The sequence below is a fragment of the Helicoverpa armigera genome, chromosome 20 (assembly GCF_030705265.1).
Source record: "Helicoverpa armigera isolate CAAS_96S chromosome 20, ASM3070526v1, whole genome shotgun sequence".
Taxonomy (NCBI): domain Eukaryota; kingdom Metazoa; phylum Arthropoda; class Insecta; order Lepidoptera; family Noctuidae; genus Helicoverpa; species Helicoverpa armigera.
This window is the reverse complement of record NC_087139.1, coordinates 2,879,576-2,893,869: the sequence shown is the minus strand read 5'-3', so window position 1 is coordinate 2,893,869 and position 14,294 is coordinate 2,879,576. Positions and strand designations below refer to the sequence as shown.

The 14,294-nt window shown below is 37.1% G+C and overlaps 1 protein-coding gene across 1 annotated transcript; it reads left to right on the top strand.

Annotated features, from left to right (window-relative positions):
• The first annotated feature begins 8,555 nt into the window (after positions 1-8,555).
• On the top strand, positions 8,556-13,874 carry LOC110382131 (dihydrolipoyllysine-residue succinyltransferase component of 2-oxoglutarate dehydrogenase complex, mitochondrial). The gene is made up of 10 exons (XM_049848702.2): positions 8,556-8,714; positions 9,056-9,150; positions 9,449-9,577; positions 10,008-10,170; positions 10,494-10,679; positions 11,179-11,342; positions 11,902-12,060; positions 12,332-12,465; positions 12,765-12,922; positions 13,380-13,874. Exons 1-10 carry the CDS (start codon positions 8,682-8,684, stop codon positions 13,512-13,514), a joined length of 1,356 nt encoding a protein of 451 aa, XP_049704659.2. The 5' UTR covers positions 8,556-8,681; the 3' UTR covers positions 13,515-13,874.
• The last annotated feature ends 420 nt before the right edge of the window (positions 13,875-14,294 follow it).

Genomic DNA, 14,294 nt, shown 5'->3' with positions numbered 1-14,294 from the left:
CGTATCTATTTAGCAAAATATATAAATTATATTTACGATGTTTTGTAGTTTCCTTAGCCTTTCAAAGAGATAAAGATGTTCTGGAACATTTACATGCTTCGATTTCACCGAGAACCTAAACGTCAGTTTTCTTAAAATACTATGAAATCAAAGAACAAGTTGTTTTAAGAAAAACAGACGTGTATGTTGCAGGTAAACTTGGAAATAAGTACCCGAAATCTATGTATTAACAAATCCTGGATATTCCCAAAGCAATCGTCACCTGGTAATGACATTAGGCTGTCAGTGGAATTGCAATTAGCGCCGTGAAGGTGGTAGCGAGCAGCATTTCCGCCGGAAGTGACGCCCTCCGGCCGCGGGGTCCGCCCGCCTAAGACGGTCCGCCCTAGCTCACTGATTAGATTTATTGCTGAAAGAATTTTCTTTACCTATTTGAGGAAGGTTGGGCAGCCAAAAGTGAGTTTATTACGATAAGAGCGTCAGCTAATAAGGCGGGTTTTTTTTATTTACGGAGTGACGCAATATTATGTCTGAAATATACCCAAAAATATAACCCAACAGTAATTTAATGGAGAAATACACTGTTCTAAAAAAATCCTAGTTGTCCTAAAAAAAAAGATTTCCTAATGACGGGTTGAGGAAGACTCTCGAACAAGTCTGGTGACACGTGATTACTTCAGGATTATTATTCGTGCTGATCTTTTTGTATCAAAATGCAATTGTTACTTTTTTTATAAAGATGAGTTGTCAAATAGCATCAGTTGCATCAAAGCGCGTCGATATCAACTATCTTAAATACGCCTTTCGCAGACTTCTGAAAAGTCTATCCTAATATAAGTTCCTATTAAATCACATTCTCCCAACATATCTTCTAAAGAGCGATCAGACTACTTGTACTTACAAAGCGACTGGCTTCTACTACGTACACCGAGCCAACGTGTAAGACAAATTAGTTTGTGTCCACGGGACGGCGCAGAATATACTTGTGTCAGACACAGAGATGTGTAGAGCTTCGACAGCTAAAGTTTTTTGTAAGGTTTATTATAATTATTAATGTACCTAAGGGAATATGAGGACAAGCCGTACTTAAAAAGAGAGTGGATTCTACGACGTACACCGAACCAACGTGTAAGACAAATTAGTTTGTGTCCACGGGACGGTGCAGAATATACTTGTGTCAGACACAGAGATGTGTAGAGCTTCGACTGCTAAAGTTTTTTGTAAGTTAATAATTATTGATGTACCTAAGGGAATATGAGGACTACTTGTACTTACAAAGCGACCGGCTTCTACTACGTACACCGAGCCAACGTGTAAGACAAATTAGTTTGTGTCCACGGGACGGCGCAGAATATACTTGTGTCAGACACAGAGATGGGAAGAGTAGCTTCGACTGCTAAAGTTTTTTGTAAGTTTTATTATAATTATTGATGTACCTAAGAGAATATTATTACTACTTGTACTTCTGCTAAATACAATGGACAAACGTTTAAGACAAATAAGTTTGTGTCCACGGGTCGGCCCAGAATATACTCGAGTCACACAGAGATGTGAAGAGTCGCTTCGAATACCTAATTAAATTTTTGATGTGATGAAGAAAAAAGACATTATTTTCTTGGAAATTGCCGCGTAGAACATCAAAAACTTTATCTATTTACGTATAATACAATTTATTCAATTGTATCGATATACAGATAGATATGTCTCTTAACAAACTGAAACTGAAAGTTTCGTTTTCTAAGTAGAAGATTGCAATAGAGCTTTTGATACTTTTTCATACTTTTTCTCTACAATCCGAGGGCAATATAAATATTCATATTACTATCTACTATCATACTACTATATATTATCAGGCACTCCACATAATTTCCTATTTCAGTCGACGCTAATTATCATCAGAGGATCGCTGTAGGGTAAAATGCCGGCCTCACCACGTGACCGGACCTTTTATTAATCCATAAATTATTTATAGCCCGAATTGTCACCCGCCATATGCACGCCTTACAACTAACTTGCGAACACATACAACCTTCACACTACACAATAAGGCACATTTTAGCTTGTTTTAAGTGTATCAGGACTTGTTTTTTGTACCCGTTCGTAACCTGCCGTCGATAGGTAAATATTTTCAATGTTTGTTTACTTTCAGAGGATTTTTATATGAATGTTATCGGTTAGCGAACCGCTTATTTATAAAGTCGTTGCCAAGGTTAGCTGGTGGTGGAAAAATAGGAACTTATCCTGTTATTTTTACCGACGGTCTGTTGTTGAACGAGGTAAACAAACATAGGTACAAAATATGACTTAGGTAACAATTTCATTATTAGTGGCAATAAAAAGAAACTTGGATATCTAAAGAACTTTTTCAAATCAATAAAAAAATCCATGACGAATCCAAGCCTACAAATCACATTTTTATTATCTTCAGAACATTAACTTTATAATAATTCAATTTCTAAAATGCTACCGCGGCAACTTACGCCACAAACTTAGGGGGGAAGAATCGGTAAAAAATACAGCCCTATTCGAAATTACGCAATGAAACGTTAGCTGAGCGCGCGCGAATTCGCAAATCGTTGGCCCGAGCACCCTCTCCCCTTCGATATTTGAAAAATACAAAATGGCGTCTCCCCGCGTCTTGTCTTTATCTTTTCCTTATGTAAATGACTTGGAATTATTCGATGTTTAATGAGGTTAAGAACTTTCTAGACGGCGACGGCGCCAAAGCTTGGGGCGCTCGTTATGCGATGCTACCCGCTTCCTGGCTCGCGGATTTTTTTTCTCTTTTTTATTGTTACAAATCTTGAGCTCAAAACAATCGCGGAAAAGTCTTTGTGAAAATTTATGGTGATTTATTTTGTGAATACTGCTTACGGTATTGATGTTGATAGGTGTTGATTTTTCTCTCTCTGTAGTAAAGATTTATTGAGATAAAATCTTATATTATGCATTGTAGGATGCGAAAGTATTGAATTTGACGATATCCTAAAGTGATTGTAATTTTATTTGATTTAACTTGGTTTGGTGGTTCTACACTACTGGCTGTAACTCAATTAGATACAAAAACGTGGAGTTTTAATCTTAATTAAACGTTTCATTACCTGCAGTGAGCACCACACAATTTATCATCAGGTTACAAAAACAAAACTCATGTTACCTAAAACCCATAGTTCACCAAGACTTCCTTTCAAACTGGCATGTGTACAAACATAGAAGGCCATAAATTATTTAGTTTTCATACCATAGACACACAATAACAGTCTTACCTCCATGGCGCCTCTTGCGTTGCCAAAATACCCGCGAATTTATTATGCTAGGAAGTCTTCGCTACTTCCCGCGTCACAATGGCTCATCCGATTCCGGTGCACACTTGAGACTCATTTGTAATAGTAGTTTCCTTATTATTGTTAATATTTAGGTGCTTGTACTTATACTTAGTCATTTATACATACCTATGTATTAATTTTTCTTTGATAACTTTATGACTAAGCATCTTCAATAACCGATAGACGAACCATTTGTCGTTGCTGATTTGACCAATGAGAGGCAATTTCAGGGCTGGTTATGGTTTGGATATCATTATAGGTAGATAAAAGTGCAACTCAACCTAAGTCAGTATATTCTGTTGGGCAAAGATATGGCATATGTACCTATATGTGTGAATGAAAAAACCATTTACGGCTACATTTAGAAAAATCCCCGTATTCACCCGGTTACAGCCCCGTAATAGCCAGTCCCTACATCATCGGTTGTACGTACTAAAACGTACTTACTCCTACATTGTAAGTATTATTAGAACAAGGGTGAGTAAAATCTAAAAAACGGCAACCTAACGAAAAACAGAATGGGTTAAAAATATACCATAAAATGTACTTACCTGCTTTAAAAGGCCTACCTACTCTCAGTACCTACTGAAAGTCAAAGTCAAATCATTTATTTCATTTAGGACTTTACAAGCACTTATGAATGTCAAAAATGTAAATAAGTTTGATCCTAGCTGCCCATTCCAAAATTTGCGTCCTACGGAGAAGAACGGACAAGAAGCTCCATGGTTACTCTTTAGAGAAATAGTGTTACAGTGTGAAATACTTATGTATTGATATACCGAGGCGTACCTAACCTACTTCAACTTTTTATGTAATTTTATGAAATTGTGTGGTTAAATACTTTTTGAAATTGGTAAATAGGGTGGAAAATCAGTGTAGGTCTTAACTCAGAATGTAGACTATCTGGGTAAGTAAATATTTATTATGTCGTTTTTGAGGCAACAGCCAAACAGGCAGTTATAAGAAGTATAGAAGAAGTATATCCTAACTAAGTATTAGTAAGGTTTTTGTAATGAAGTATACTTTTATTGTATTGTTTGATTAGTCTTCGTAGCTTAGTTTTAATCAGGAGATTCAAATGTATATCGTAGAATTCAAGTCTCTCATGTTTAGGTAGCTGCTCTACTTAGCGGCCGTTCTCATTCACCAATTTGTAAACTTAGAAATATCACAAAGCGAAATAATTCTGAAATTCTAAGGCACTATAAATCGATTGAGAGAATTTTCAAGTAGGTAACATCGAAGTCAAATACTTGAAGTTGTAATTTATATCAGTACAAACAGTTTTGTTAAACAATGGCGCATTGTACGTCCAAGACAAACTATAAATCTGTCGAACTGTGAGGCTGAGCAGTATTCAATAATTCGACAAGTTGCCAACTTCCCAAACACCGGACTTACGGACCAAGAAAATATACAACTCGCTTACTGACCAGTTTTTTGAGTGATGGGGGAAGTTCGTTGTCGATATCGATAGTGTTTTGTTGTTGACCTATTTATGAAATTTAAGAGATGTTAATGTTCTGGATTTTAATAGTAGAGGACCGGGTGTTGGGGTGCATCTTGGAATAGGCCTATAACATACAGATAGGTTGAGTTAATTGATGTATTGATTGAAAGGTGTCTCGACATATTGATTGAACGTTCGCTATATGTTTATATTTATTTAGGCCTTAACATTAAATGTGTAAAATGTATTTTTCATTAATATTTTAGTTTATGTATGTATATTTCACTCGTTATAACCTGCCAATTTATCGACAACACCGTCGCGTCCCCATCGCAGCACTATAATATCGGGTGCGGTGTTTGCGAGCGGCAAGTCTGAGCATTTAAGCTGAAACAGTAGCTTACTTATTACCTGAGATGGCACAACTTGCTCCAACAGAAGCTTCGGGACACAATCATAGAGCCGCTACTGAATATTTTCAAAGACAATTCCTGGCAAATATTAATTTTAAGGCCTTGCTTAAAAGTGGTCTGTAGCTAATAAATGTATTGGTCGTTTATGTTCATGATTATTGTGTTTAATGGAAATAAATAATGTAACATGCAGTAAATGAATGTGATAGTTATAAGAATAACAAAAATATAGGGTAATGTTATCGAGTTTTGTATTTACTTTTTATTTACATTTGTTTTGACTGAAATATTAATTACAGCTCGTTTTTCACAGATTTCAATATTGCCACATGAAACGAAACAGTAACTTTATAACATTCCGATTCTACATCAGTTAAAAGGCACTATAACCACAACTGGTTAACATTCACTCTGTACACGCCGCTTATTTCCCCGTAAACACTGACAAAGTGCACTTACCTCTGTATTCACAACACCAGCACAGCACTTAGTAATCCTGGCTCGCGCGGCTCTATCTCCTAAACAATACATCGAAGTATTAATAACTTAAGACTTCGCAACTTAACTACCAGCTGACGCTCTTTCCTTCGTTCCACCTAAATTGTGTTACACTGGCTTTAGTTTGTGGCTTCGTCTGCTTTTAGAGTTTTCTTGAGGTTTATGATCGGAAAAAAGGTTTGTTTTGTTTGTGGGTTTTAGATGGACTGTGATGTGCTAGTGATTTGGTTTTCCTCTATCCTGAGAGGCAGTCAAGAAAACTTTTATTCCTAAAAAATATTATCACTTTTGAGGCAAACATCTTAAAATATATTTAATTTGTATGTTTGCAAAGTTTTATTATTGCATCTATTTACTTATTTTTGACAATCGATAGGATTCTACAGTTGTTTCTATAAGGAACCGCTTCTGTGCTCGTACCGTAATAGGTTATGTGTTAGGTAACTAAAAAGAGAGAACGCAACTCATCCTGAGTTCAATAATTTGAAATTCATTAAAAAATCTCCGTTTGTATTTGACATTGAGACCATTATTAAATCTAGACCACAAATCCCTTTAAACCACGGTCGTTACAGCAACTGAAAACACACGCAATCAGTATTCAGTATTCATGAACAATGCTCCGTATAAATGACCAGTCGATAGGTTCCGAGGGCCGCGGAGATTCCTAATCAAAGATGCGGGTACCTCGAATCTTAGTAAATTGGTGAGGGAGACACCCTTGTTCGTACTAGGGCTGTCATGTGTAAATTGGTTGGTTTAATTATTTTGTGGTTGAAATTGTTAGGAGATAGTTTTGTTTCAGTTCTGTTTTTAAACTTGAAAATTCTGTATTTTTATTTTCATTTAAATGATATTTTTTTCAAAATTCTTTGTATCTAAATAAGGTTTAAGTGCCACGCAAACTTTTATGAATAATCATCTCCTGTTGATGGTGGCTTTTAAACTTAGAAGAACAAATAGGAAGAACACAATTCATTCCTATTGGACCTTCCAACTGTATAAAGAAGTATAAAGTTATATAGTTACTGATCTTGTAAGATTTTTGATAATTATCATTTCTTATATAAGAACACATAAAGTCACATAGGTACTATCAATTTCAATTTCATTTAGGTCCCTTTATTCTTATTTTGGTAATTATTTTTCTTCTGGCAACCCTGTCTCATCCAAGGAGTCCGGTATAACGTCGTCTTGAGTGGTCACCGGCACCGCTAATGTTGCTCAAAGAGCTTTCAGTCGCATCACTATACATTCATATTCGTGTCCCCTCACTACGCAGCAATTAATTAATTCCACTACGACTTGTTACCGATTGCAGGGGAATTGTTTAATTTTAGTTTAATTTATTTAGTGATTATTAATGGTATATTGGAAATTATATATATTTTTTTTAGGATAGAAGAAATTTTTCTGTAAAAGTGCGTGCATTCAAAACATTCCATTTAAGTGTTTTTATGTAGCATTGAAGCAATGATAAACATTTTGTAAACTTAGCCACTTATTTTTGTTTGTTTGTTCTCACCGTTTGCAAAATAACTTACTTGTATCTTTTCACAATTTACATTCATTATATTCACCTCAAATTAAACAATCCAAAACCACTTGCTGTGTTTAATTTTTGCTCTTGTCCTGAGACTAATATTTAAGATGTCTGAAGTACATAAGATGAATGGACACAAAAAAAAATCTGATAAACTCTTACTTGCGCAATATGTCTCTTTCTTAAACGATATTTTTTATACCAACTGTTATAACTCATTGTATGTATCTAAATAATTGCAATAAAGGACAATGCTCAAAAAAAAACCCAAGCCCGGCGCAAAAGAAAAGTAACTCGAATAATAAGTAATGAAATACTGCATTGGAGGCATCATCGAAATCAGTGGCTATAATACATTATGTTACCTCTAAAATCTGGAGTAGCAATGTGGCGCATATGTGAAAATCGAACAGCAATTTCACACATATAACCACTGATTTCGATGATGTACTATTTAATTTATTATGTACTATTTAATTACTTATTTTTACCTATATTTTTACATTTCTTTTGCGCCGGGCCTGGGTTTTATTCTCATACATTGTCCTTTGTACTGGAAATGTAACTACGGATAAGTAAGATACATATTGATTGAAGTATACCGAAAACTTAAAAGAAGTTGTGGTAAAGCTTTTCATAGGATTTATCCTTGTCAAAAATCTTGCCACTACAAACTTTTAAATGAAAAATCTCTGCGCCATCTCCAGGAGAATAGCGACACTACACATTGAGTGTCATCTAGTGAGGGGTAGTGCTAAACAGAGTTGAAGTAATACTTACCAGCGACCTCTATTGAGCAATAGCATAATTTAAAATATTAGTAGTGCGTAGTCACTTTTGTAAAAATAAAAGACTTCTTTTTTGTTTGTGAATGAATTAATAAAGTACCAATCAATCCATGTCTGTAAGTATGTGGATAACTTTTTGATATTATTGAGATGAAACGCGTACCTATATCAAATTAGATACTTGATTTGCACATATTTAATGTGACATTTTTTTTATGCTACCTATTTGATTATAAATCTAATAAACGGTAGTGGCGCCGCCATCGTCGGAGCAGATAACGCACCCCTATTTCACACAGGGTGGGTCGGCCCTGACTAGAAGCAAAAGACGAGAACTGTTTCGCACCATTTTAGCATTATAACACTATTAAGTTCTTTAAATGTAAACAGTCGCAAGGCAGTCTTAATCAATATGATGCTAAGCATGCAAATTTTTTAATATACTGAGCAAAGTAACTTACCTGCATCGAAGTTTTATTATAAAACTCTTTTATAAAAGCACCTCAATACATTATGGCATCGTACAAAAAATCAAATGAACAGAAAAGAAAAGAATTGAAACTTCAACAAGAATGTCATTCAGCAAAGTTGATTTTCTTTTGTAATAAAATTTACTATTTAGACTGGCAGAATTTATTTCAACGTTTTAATAAATAAAAAACAATGTTTAGCAGGAAAGCAATTCCCATGCGAATGGTAAGTAGAAAACAGCACATTTACTTGATAGTATTATTGTGAATAACTGGTACTCAGCTGCATCCGATTAGACTGAGAGACGAGGGTAACGTAGTTGGGAAAAAGGCTCGGGAGATGGTGATGATTATGTCAGTAACTATTTTCCACGGATCCTTTTGATCCATTTGAAAAGGATCTTGTAAGTTCTAGAGTAGCCCAAGTTATTGATGAAAAATGTAGGCCTTTTAACTTTTTATCAGATTGCTGCAAGTAGTTCCCAACCAAGCTAACGTCGGGCTTCGGACTTCTTATCCGGAAGGATATCATTGGAAGGAGTAATAAAATGAAACCTTTATTTCCAGGTCCTTGGGGGGAAGAAGTTAGCACTCGGCTCACCACTTAATAAAACCTACTTGTTGCGACGATGCCATCAGGCTCTTCAGCAACATCAAACTGCGTAAGTTTAAGTTTAGTTCTTGGAATTTCTTTTACATATTAACATATGCTGTTAGCACACCGACCTCAGACGATATTTCACGATATCCTCCGACGCGCGCCATTCCAGCTGATTTGGGCTAAAATATGACCAGAAAAATGTAATTCTAAATCTAAGTGAGCTGTGCGTTATCTGCATAGACCTTGCCTATCCTCAAATCCGGACGAACTTATTCATGGAAAATAATCAGTTCAGCGGGACCCTTCACTTAAATATCCTAACTCATGCTGATTACCATTTTCATTACTGTTTTCTTCAGGCTAAGGAATTCACCAGCAGTATTCCAGCAGAAATGGAACCGCAAGGTCCACGTCACACCTGTGCTGTTCGGGGAAGAAACTGTGAACGCGCCTACCTTCCCGGATTCCGTCAGCAGCGGAGATGTCAAGTATACAAGATTTTATTGTAGAATTGTATTCACCATCATCATTTCCACCGTTCTTCGCCTTCCAAAGAAGAAGGAACTACATAAGTTGTTTTTGTTGTTGCTGTCCATTTCCCAGCACATCATGATATTATGGGTCATTCTACATATAAGCCTTATTGATCTAATAGGTCCCGTTTATCTTGGTTTCTCTTTAGGAGAAGGTGAAGCACGAAATAAATACACACTTAAATAATATTTCCCTGAAGTTGACGTACATAAATGTTACAAGAACAACTAAGTTCTAAGAACGCACCTAAAACGTATATAAGATCCTTTCAAACCAACTTAGTTCTATTTGTAGGTACCTACTTATAAAAAAATACAAACATCCGAATTGGGACCTACATTTTTTTGGAGAAGATCATTCTGTACATGTTAAATTCTTTTAAAGGTTAATAAAGAAGGAAGGTGACGCATTAGCGATGGACGAGGTTGTCATGGAGATCGAGACAGACAAGACTGCTTTACCCGTCATGTGTCCCGGACACGGCACGCTCACCAAGCTACTGGTCAAACAGGGACAAAACGTCAAATCTGGAGAACCACTGTTTAAAGTAAGATTCTCTTTTTTTCCAAGTACCTATCTCTTTAAATGTCCTACAATGTAACTGCTGATACTAGCGGAATGTTCTGCAGGATTTCACATTATTATTATTACGTATTCGGACGTCACCGCTCAAAAGGTATTTGTCAGTTTTCATACTCGTAATTGGCACACGTTTAGGTACCGTCGTCCTCCCTAAAAAGCCACGCATTCGTCCAATTTTTAAATTTTATTTTATACACACAGTTCAGTTGAGCGTGGCCATGGACAACTTTTTCACAAATCTTTCGAGACACAGTCTGCAATTCTACAGCACTTCCTTTTCTTCTCCAGGTGAATGTAACCGGCATAGCACCTGTGAAGGCGGCAGCCCCAGCACCTGCAGCGGCTGCTCCTGCGCCGGCCGCAGCCCCGGCCGCCGCCGCCCCGGCTCCCAAGGCCCCGGCGGCTGCGCCCGCACCTTCTGCTGCCGCACCTACCACCGTCACTACCACGGTCGTAAAGGGCAGCAAAGGACCGGTACTGTCGACTTGCAACCTTGTTATAAAACGTGGTTTTAAAGAAGTACCAGGTTGAAGTCCCGAACAAAGTTAGTGGACTAAACCGGGTACATCTTAAAACCACGTTTTATAATAAGGTGGCAAAAGTCGATGAGCACGTACAAATTTCTGAAGCTACTGCACTGTCTATAGGTAGTTTGACAACATAAACGCCAGAATTCACTTCACATTTTAAAAGCACAAAACTAGCTGAACACTCCAATGTTCAAATGTTCCCTACATGTTTTTCTGCGTTTTTTAAACATAGGTACGGCGCATTTGCCGTAGCAAATTCTTTCTCAAATTCTTAAACATGTTACTTATTAATCGGATGCCTTCAAAGTTGTCGTTGTGGAGATAAAAAGTACATCCATATGTGAGAATCCACTTACAAGGATTTCCTTAGTATTGTTAACATAGTGTATATAGGTAACTTACATAACAATAAAATAATTAATGATCCAAAAAATATTTGCAAGACGGCGGCGGCTCTGAAAGTGTTGGATCCCAGCAAGGCAATATCGGGGACCCGCACGGAGCACCCGGTGCCGATGAACAAGATGCGACTGCGCATTGCTCAGCGACTGAAGGACGCGCAGAACACCACCGCCATGCTCACTACCTTCAACGAATGTGATATGAGGTAAGGAGTATCCAAAAGTAGATGGTTTTATAGTGACCCAATGTTATTTTTTTCTATTTTTGGTAATTGGATTTGATGATCGTTATATTAAAAAAAATATAGTCCATCTCGCTTCCGCCCGTGGTTTCACTGGCGTTTAGAGATTTTCTGTAGCAGGATGGTGACAAAAACTGTCCTATGTCCTTTTCCTCTTCTAAGCTACTTCTCCTCTAATTTTCATCTTAATTGGTCCAGCCGTAGATAACGATCGAAACTTATCTTCTTTTGCCATCATCATTAACATCTCATCTTGGTCCTGATTCTAAGAGCTTCCTCGTCCTTAATCATCTTCATCCTGTCAAATGGGCTGTCATTACGCAGTTATAGGCGCCGAAATAGTTATGGAATAATGGACTTCAGTGTCGCAAGATTCATTTCTCGCTAATCGGGTACCAAAACCTTTTGAAAATTATACAGGATCCTATCTCCATATCCCTCGCATATGGTTTAAATATTTCTTACATTTTAAACAATATCTTACAGCATAATTGCATTAGCATCTTAAATGTATTATCCTCAGCAAACTAATGGCGTTCCGCAAGGCGAATTTGAAGACATTTGTCAAGAAGTACGGCGTGAAGCTCTCGTTCATGTCTCCGTTCATCAAAGCGGCGGCCAACGCCCTCATCGACCAGCCAGTCATTAATGGAGTCATCATGGACAATGATATCGTCTATAGGTAACTACAAAAAGTTTTTATTTGATCTCCTATCAAGATTTTATAAAATCTGGAATTTTCTAGATTACAATTTTGGTCATCTTGGAATATGGATTTCACAGTCGTGAATTCCGAAGATAGAATTTAAGATTAAAAAAAAAAATAATGTATCTTGGACAAGACTGTTTTGGTTGGTGATCTTTGGAGCTCCTTCATTCAAAAGTATTAGGCATAGGCAATGTAATATGTACGTTGTTTTCATGATATAAGTTAAAAATGCAATTGTTCGCAGGGACTACGTCGACATTTCTATTGCAGTAGCAACTCCCCGTGGTCTGGTCGTGCCTATTCTACGTAATGTTGATTCCATGGACTACCCGGCCATCGAGCTAGCCATGAACGAACTGGCTAATAAAGCCAAGAGCGGTAATAATATAAATGAAATCAGATAACTTGAGAGCCCCTCCCCCTTTTTTGAAGTGGGTTAAGAAATTGGTAGACTGTTAAGGACCTATGTATCCAATAATAATTTGAGAGGTAGCGAGAAGTTGGGCCATGAAATGTCTCTCATAAAATAACAGAAATTCAATCTTACCTCTGGCAACTAACAACTTATGCACGCCTTATCCTAGAATAACTACTGAAAAAGACAGGATGTTTCTGACCATTCTTGCTTGAAATCGATGACCGAAGATTTAACTTAACGAATCCTAAATGATTTTCAGGCAAACTGGTACCAGCAGACATGCAGGGTGGTACGTTCACATTGAGCAACGGAGGCGTCTTCGGGTCACTCCTGTCTATGCCCATCATCAACTTGCCGCAGTCGGCCATCTTGGGGATGCATGCTATTATACAGAGACCTGTCGCTGTATCTGGCAAGGTGATTTAGATTGTTTTGCATTTGACTCGTATGCTTGAGGATCCAGTTTTTAGAAGATATTATTTTGTTTGAGTTTAGCTGGAATCTGGATATGTAAAGGATCAGTGACTTAAAACTAGTCAAAACTATAAGAAATATACATTCAATAATTATTTAAGATTATCGATAATTCCTAATCCTATTTTAATAAAAAATCGACTGCAATCCCGATAAATCAACGTGCTTCGTACGATTTTCTCTCTTATTTATTTATTTATTTGTGATGCCAACGGTTATTACATTACGTATAGGAAAAATCGATAGTACATACATGCAAAACAGTTATGCGTAACCAATTACAGGCAAACACCACAATGTTCTTAAAAGTACCCAAACAGGTGACTAAATTCAATTAAAAATAACACGCACATTATGCGACAATCTTATGCATGCTTATGCTTTCATTTTGTTTTCACAGGTTGAAATCAGGCCGATGATGTACCTCGCCTTGACGTACGACCATAGGCTGATCGACGGCCGCGAAGCAGTGCTATTCCTACGCAAAATAAAGTCTGGAGTCGAAGACCCCACATCAATACTTGCTGGCATTTGATTTTACTGCAAATTTATTAGGTAATTCTGTCTACACGGGTCTCTTATTCTTTACTGATTTTTATTTAACGGGTTCTGCACCATTCCTGAGCATCCCTCCGGACCTTTGGTCGCAGTTGAGGAGCCATTGGTCCAAGAACCCATTAAAGCATTTTTCTTCAATCTTTCAAATTGAGGAACAACCTTGCGGTAAAAGGTTCTTCCAGGCTGTTAGTATTTCAGATAATGTGCTTGGCCGCGAATTGAAATGCTAAGAGTTAATAAACTTTTTCGGTATAGAACGTAATAAATACGAAATCAGCCGAATAAGGTATTGTGAAAATTATGAATTGTGATTTTTAATAAATAAATGAATTTCTAATTGCATTTTATTTCTTCATTATATAACCCTGACCGAGAGATTGTATCTATGTAGAAGTCGCGAAAATACTGTCTCTGCGGACGTTTTGTTCCCACACGTTCAGCTGGACAGTTCTACGGTAGCTATGAGATATACGTACTCTATACTACGTACTTATATACTGTATATATACTGTATATACTGTACGTATACAACTAGTGGGACCTGTTTGCTTCCCTGGACAGAGGAGGCTTTGATTGCCGTGTGGATTCTTTAAGGCCTATTCAGACCTAAGCGGTATTCGCTACCGTCTGCGGTAGAGAAAACCCAGTGGGTATGCGATAATATTACTGTTCATTTTCTAGATGCATGCCGCAGCTCCCGCGCGGTATGTACTTCTAGAGTCTGGCCAACGAAAGCTGTCCAAGAAAAAAGGCGGCA

What these genes read in the sequence shown, in the direction of transcription:
- LOC110382131 (XM_049848702.2), top strand. Translation starts at nt 8,682, where the DNA reads ATGTTTAGCAGGAAAGCAATTCCCATGCGAATG. An exon ending in TAAAGGGCAGCAAAGGACCG is followed by an intron (nt 10,680 to 11,178) that starts GTACTGTCGACT and finishes AATATTTGCAAG; the next exon opens with ACGGCGGCGGCTCTGAAAGT. An exon ending in GGCTAATAAAGCCAAGAGCG is followed by an intron (nt 12,466 to 12,764) that starts GTAATAATATAA and finishes AATGATTTTCAG; the next exon opens with GCAAACTGGTACCAGCAGAC.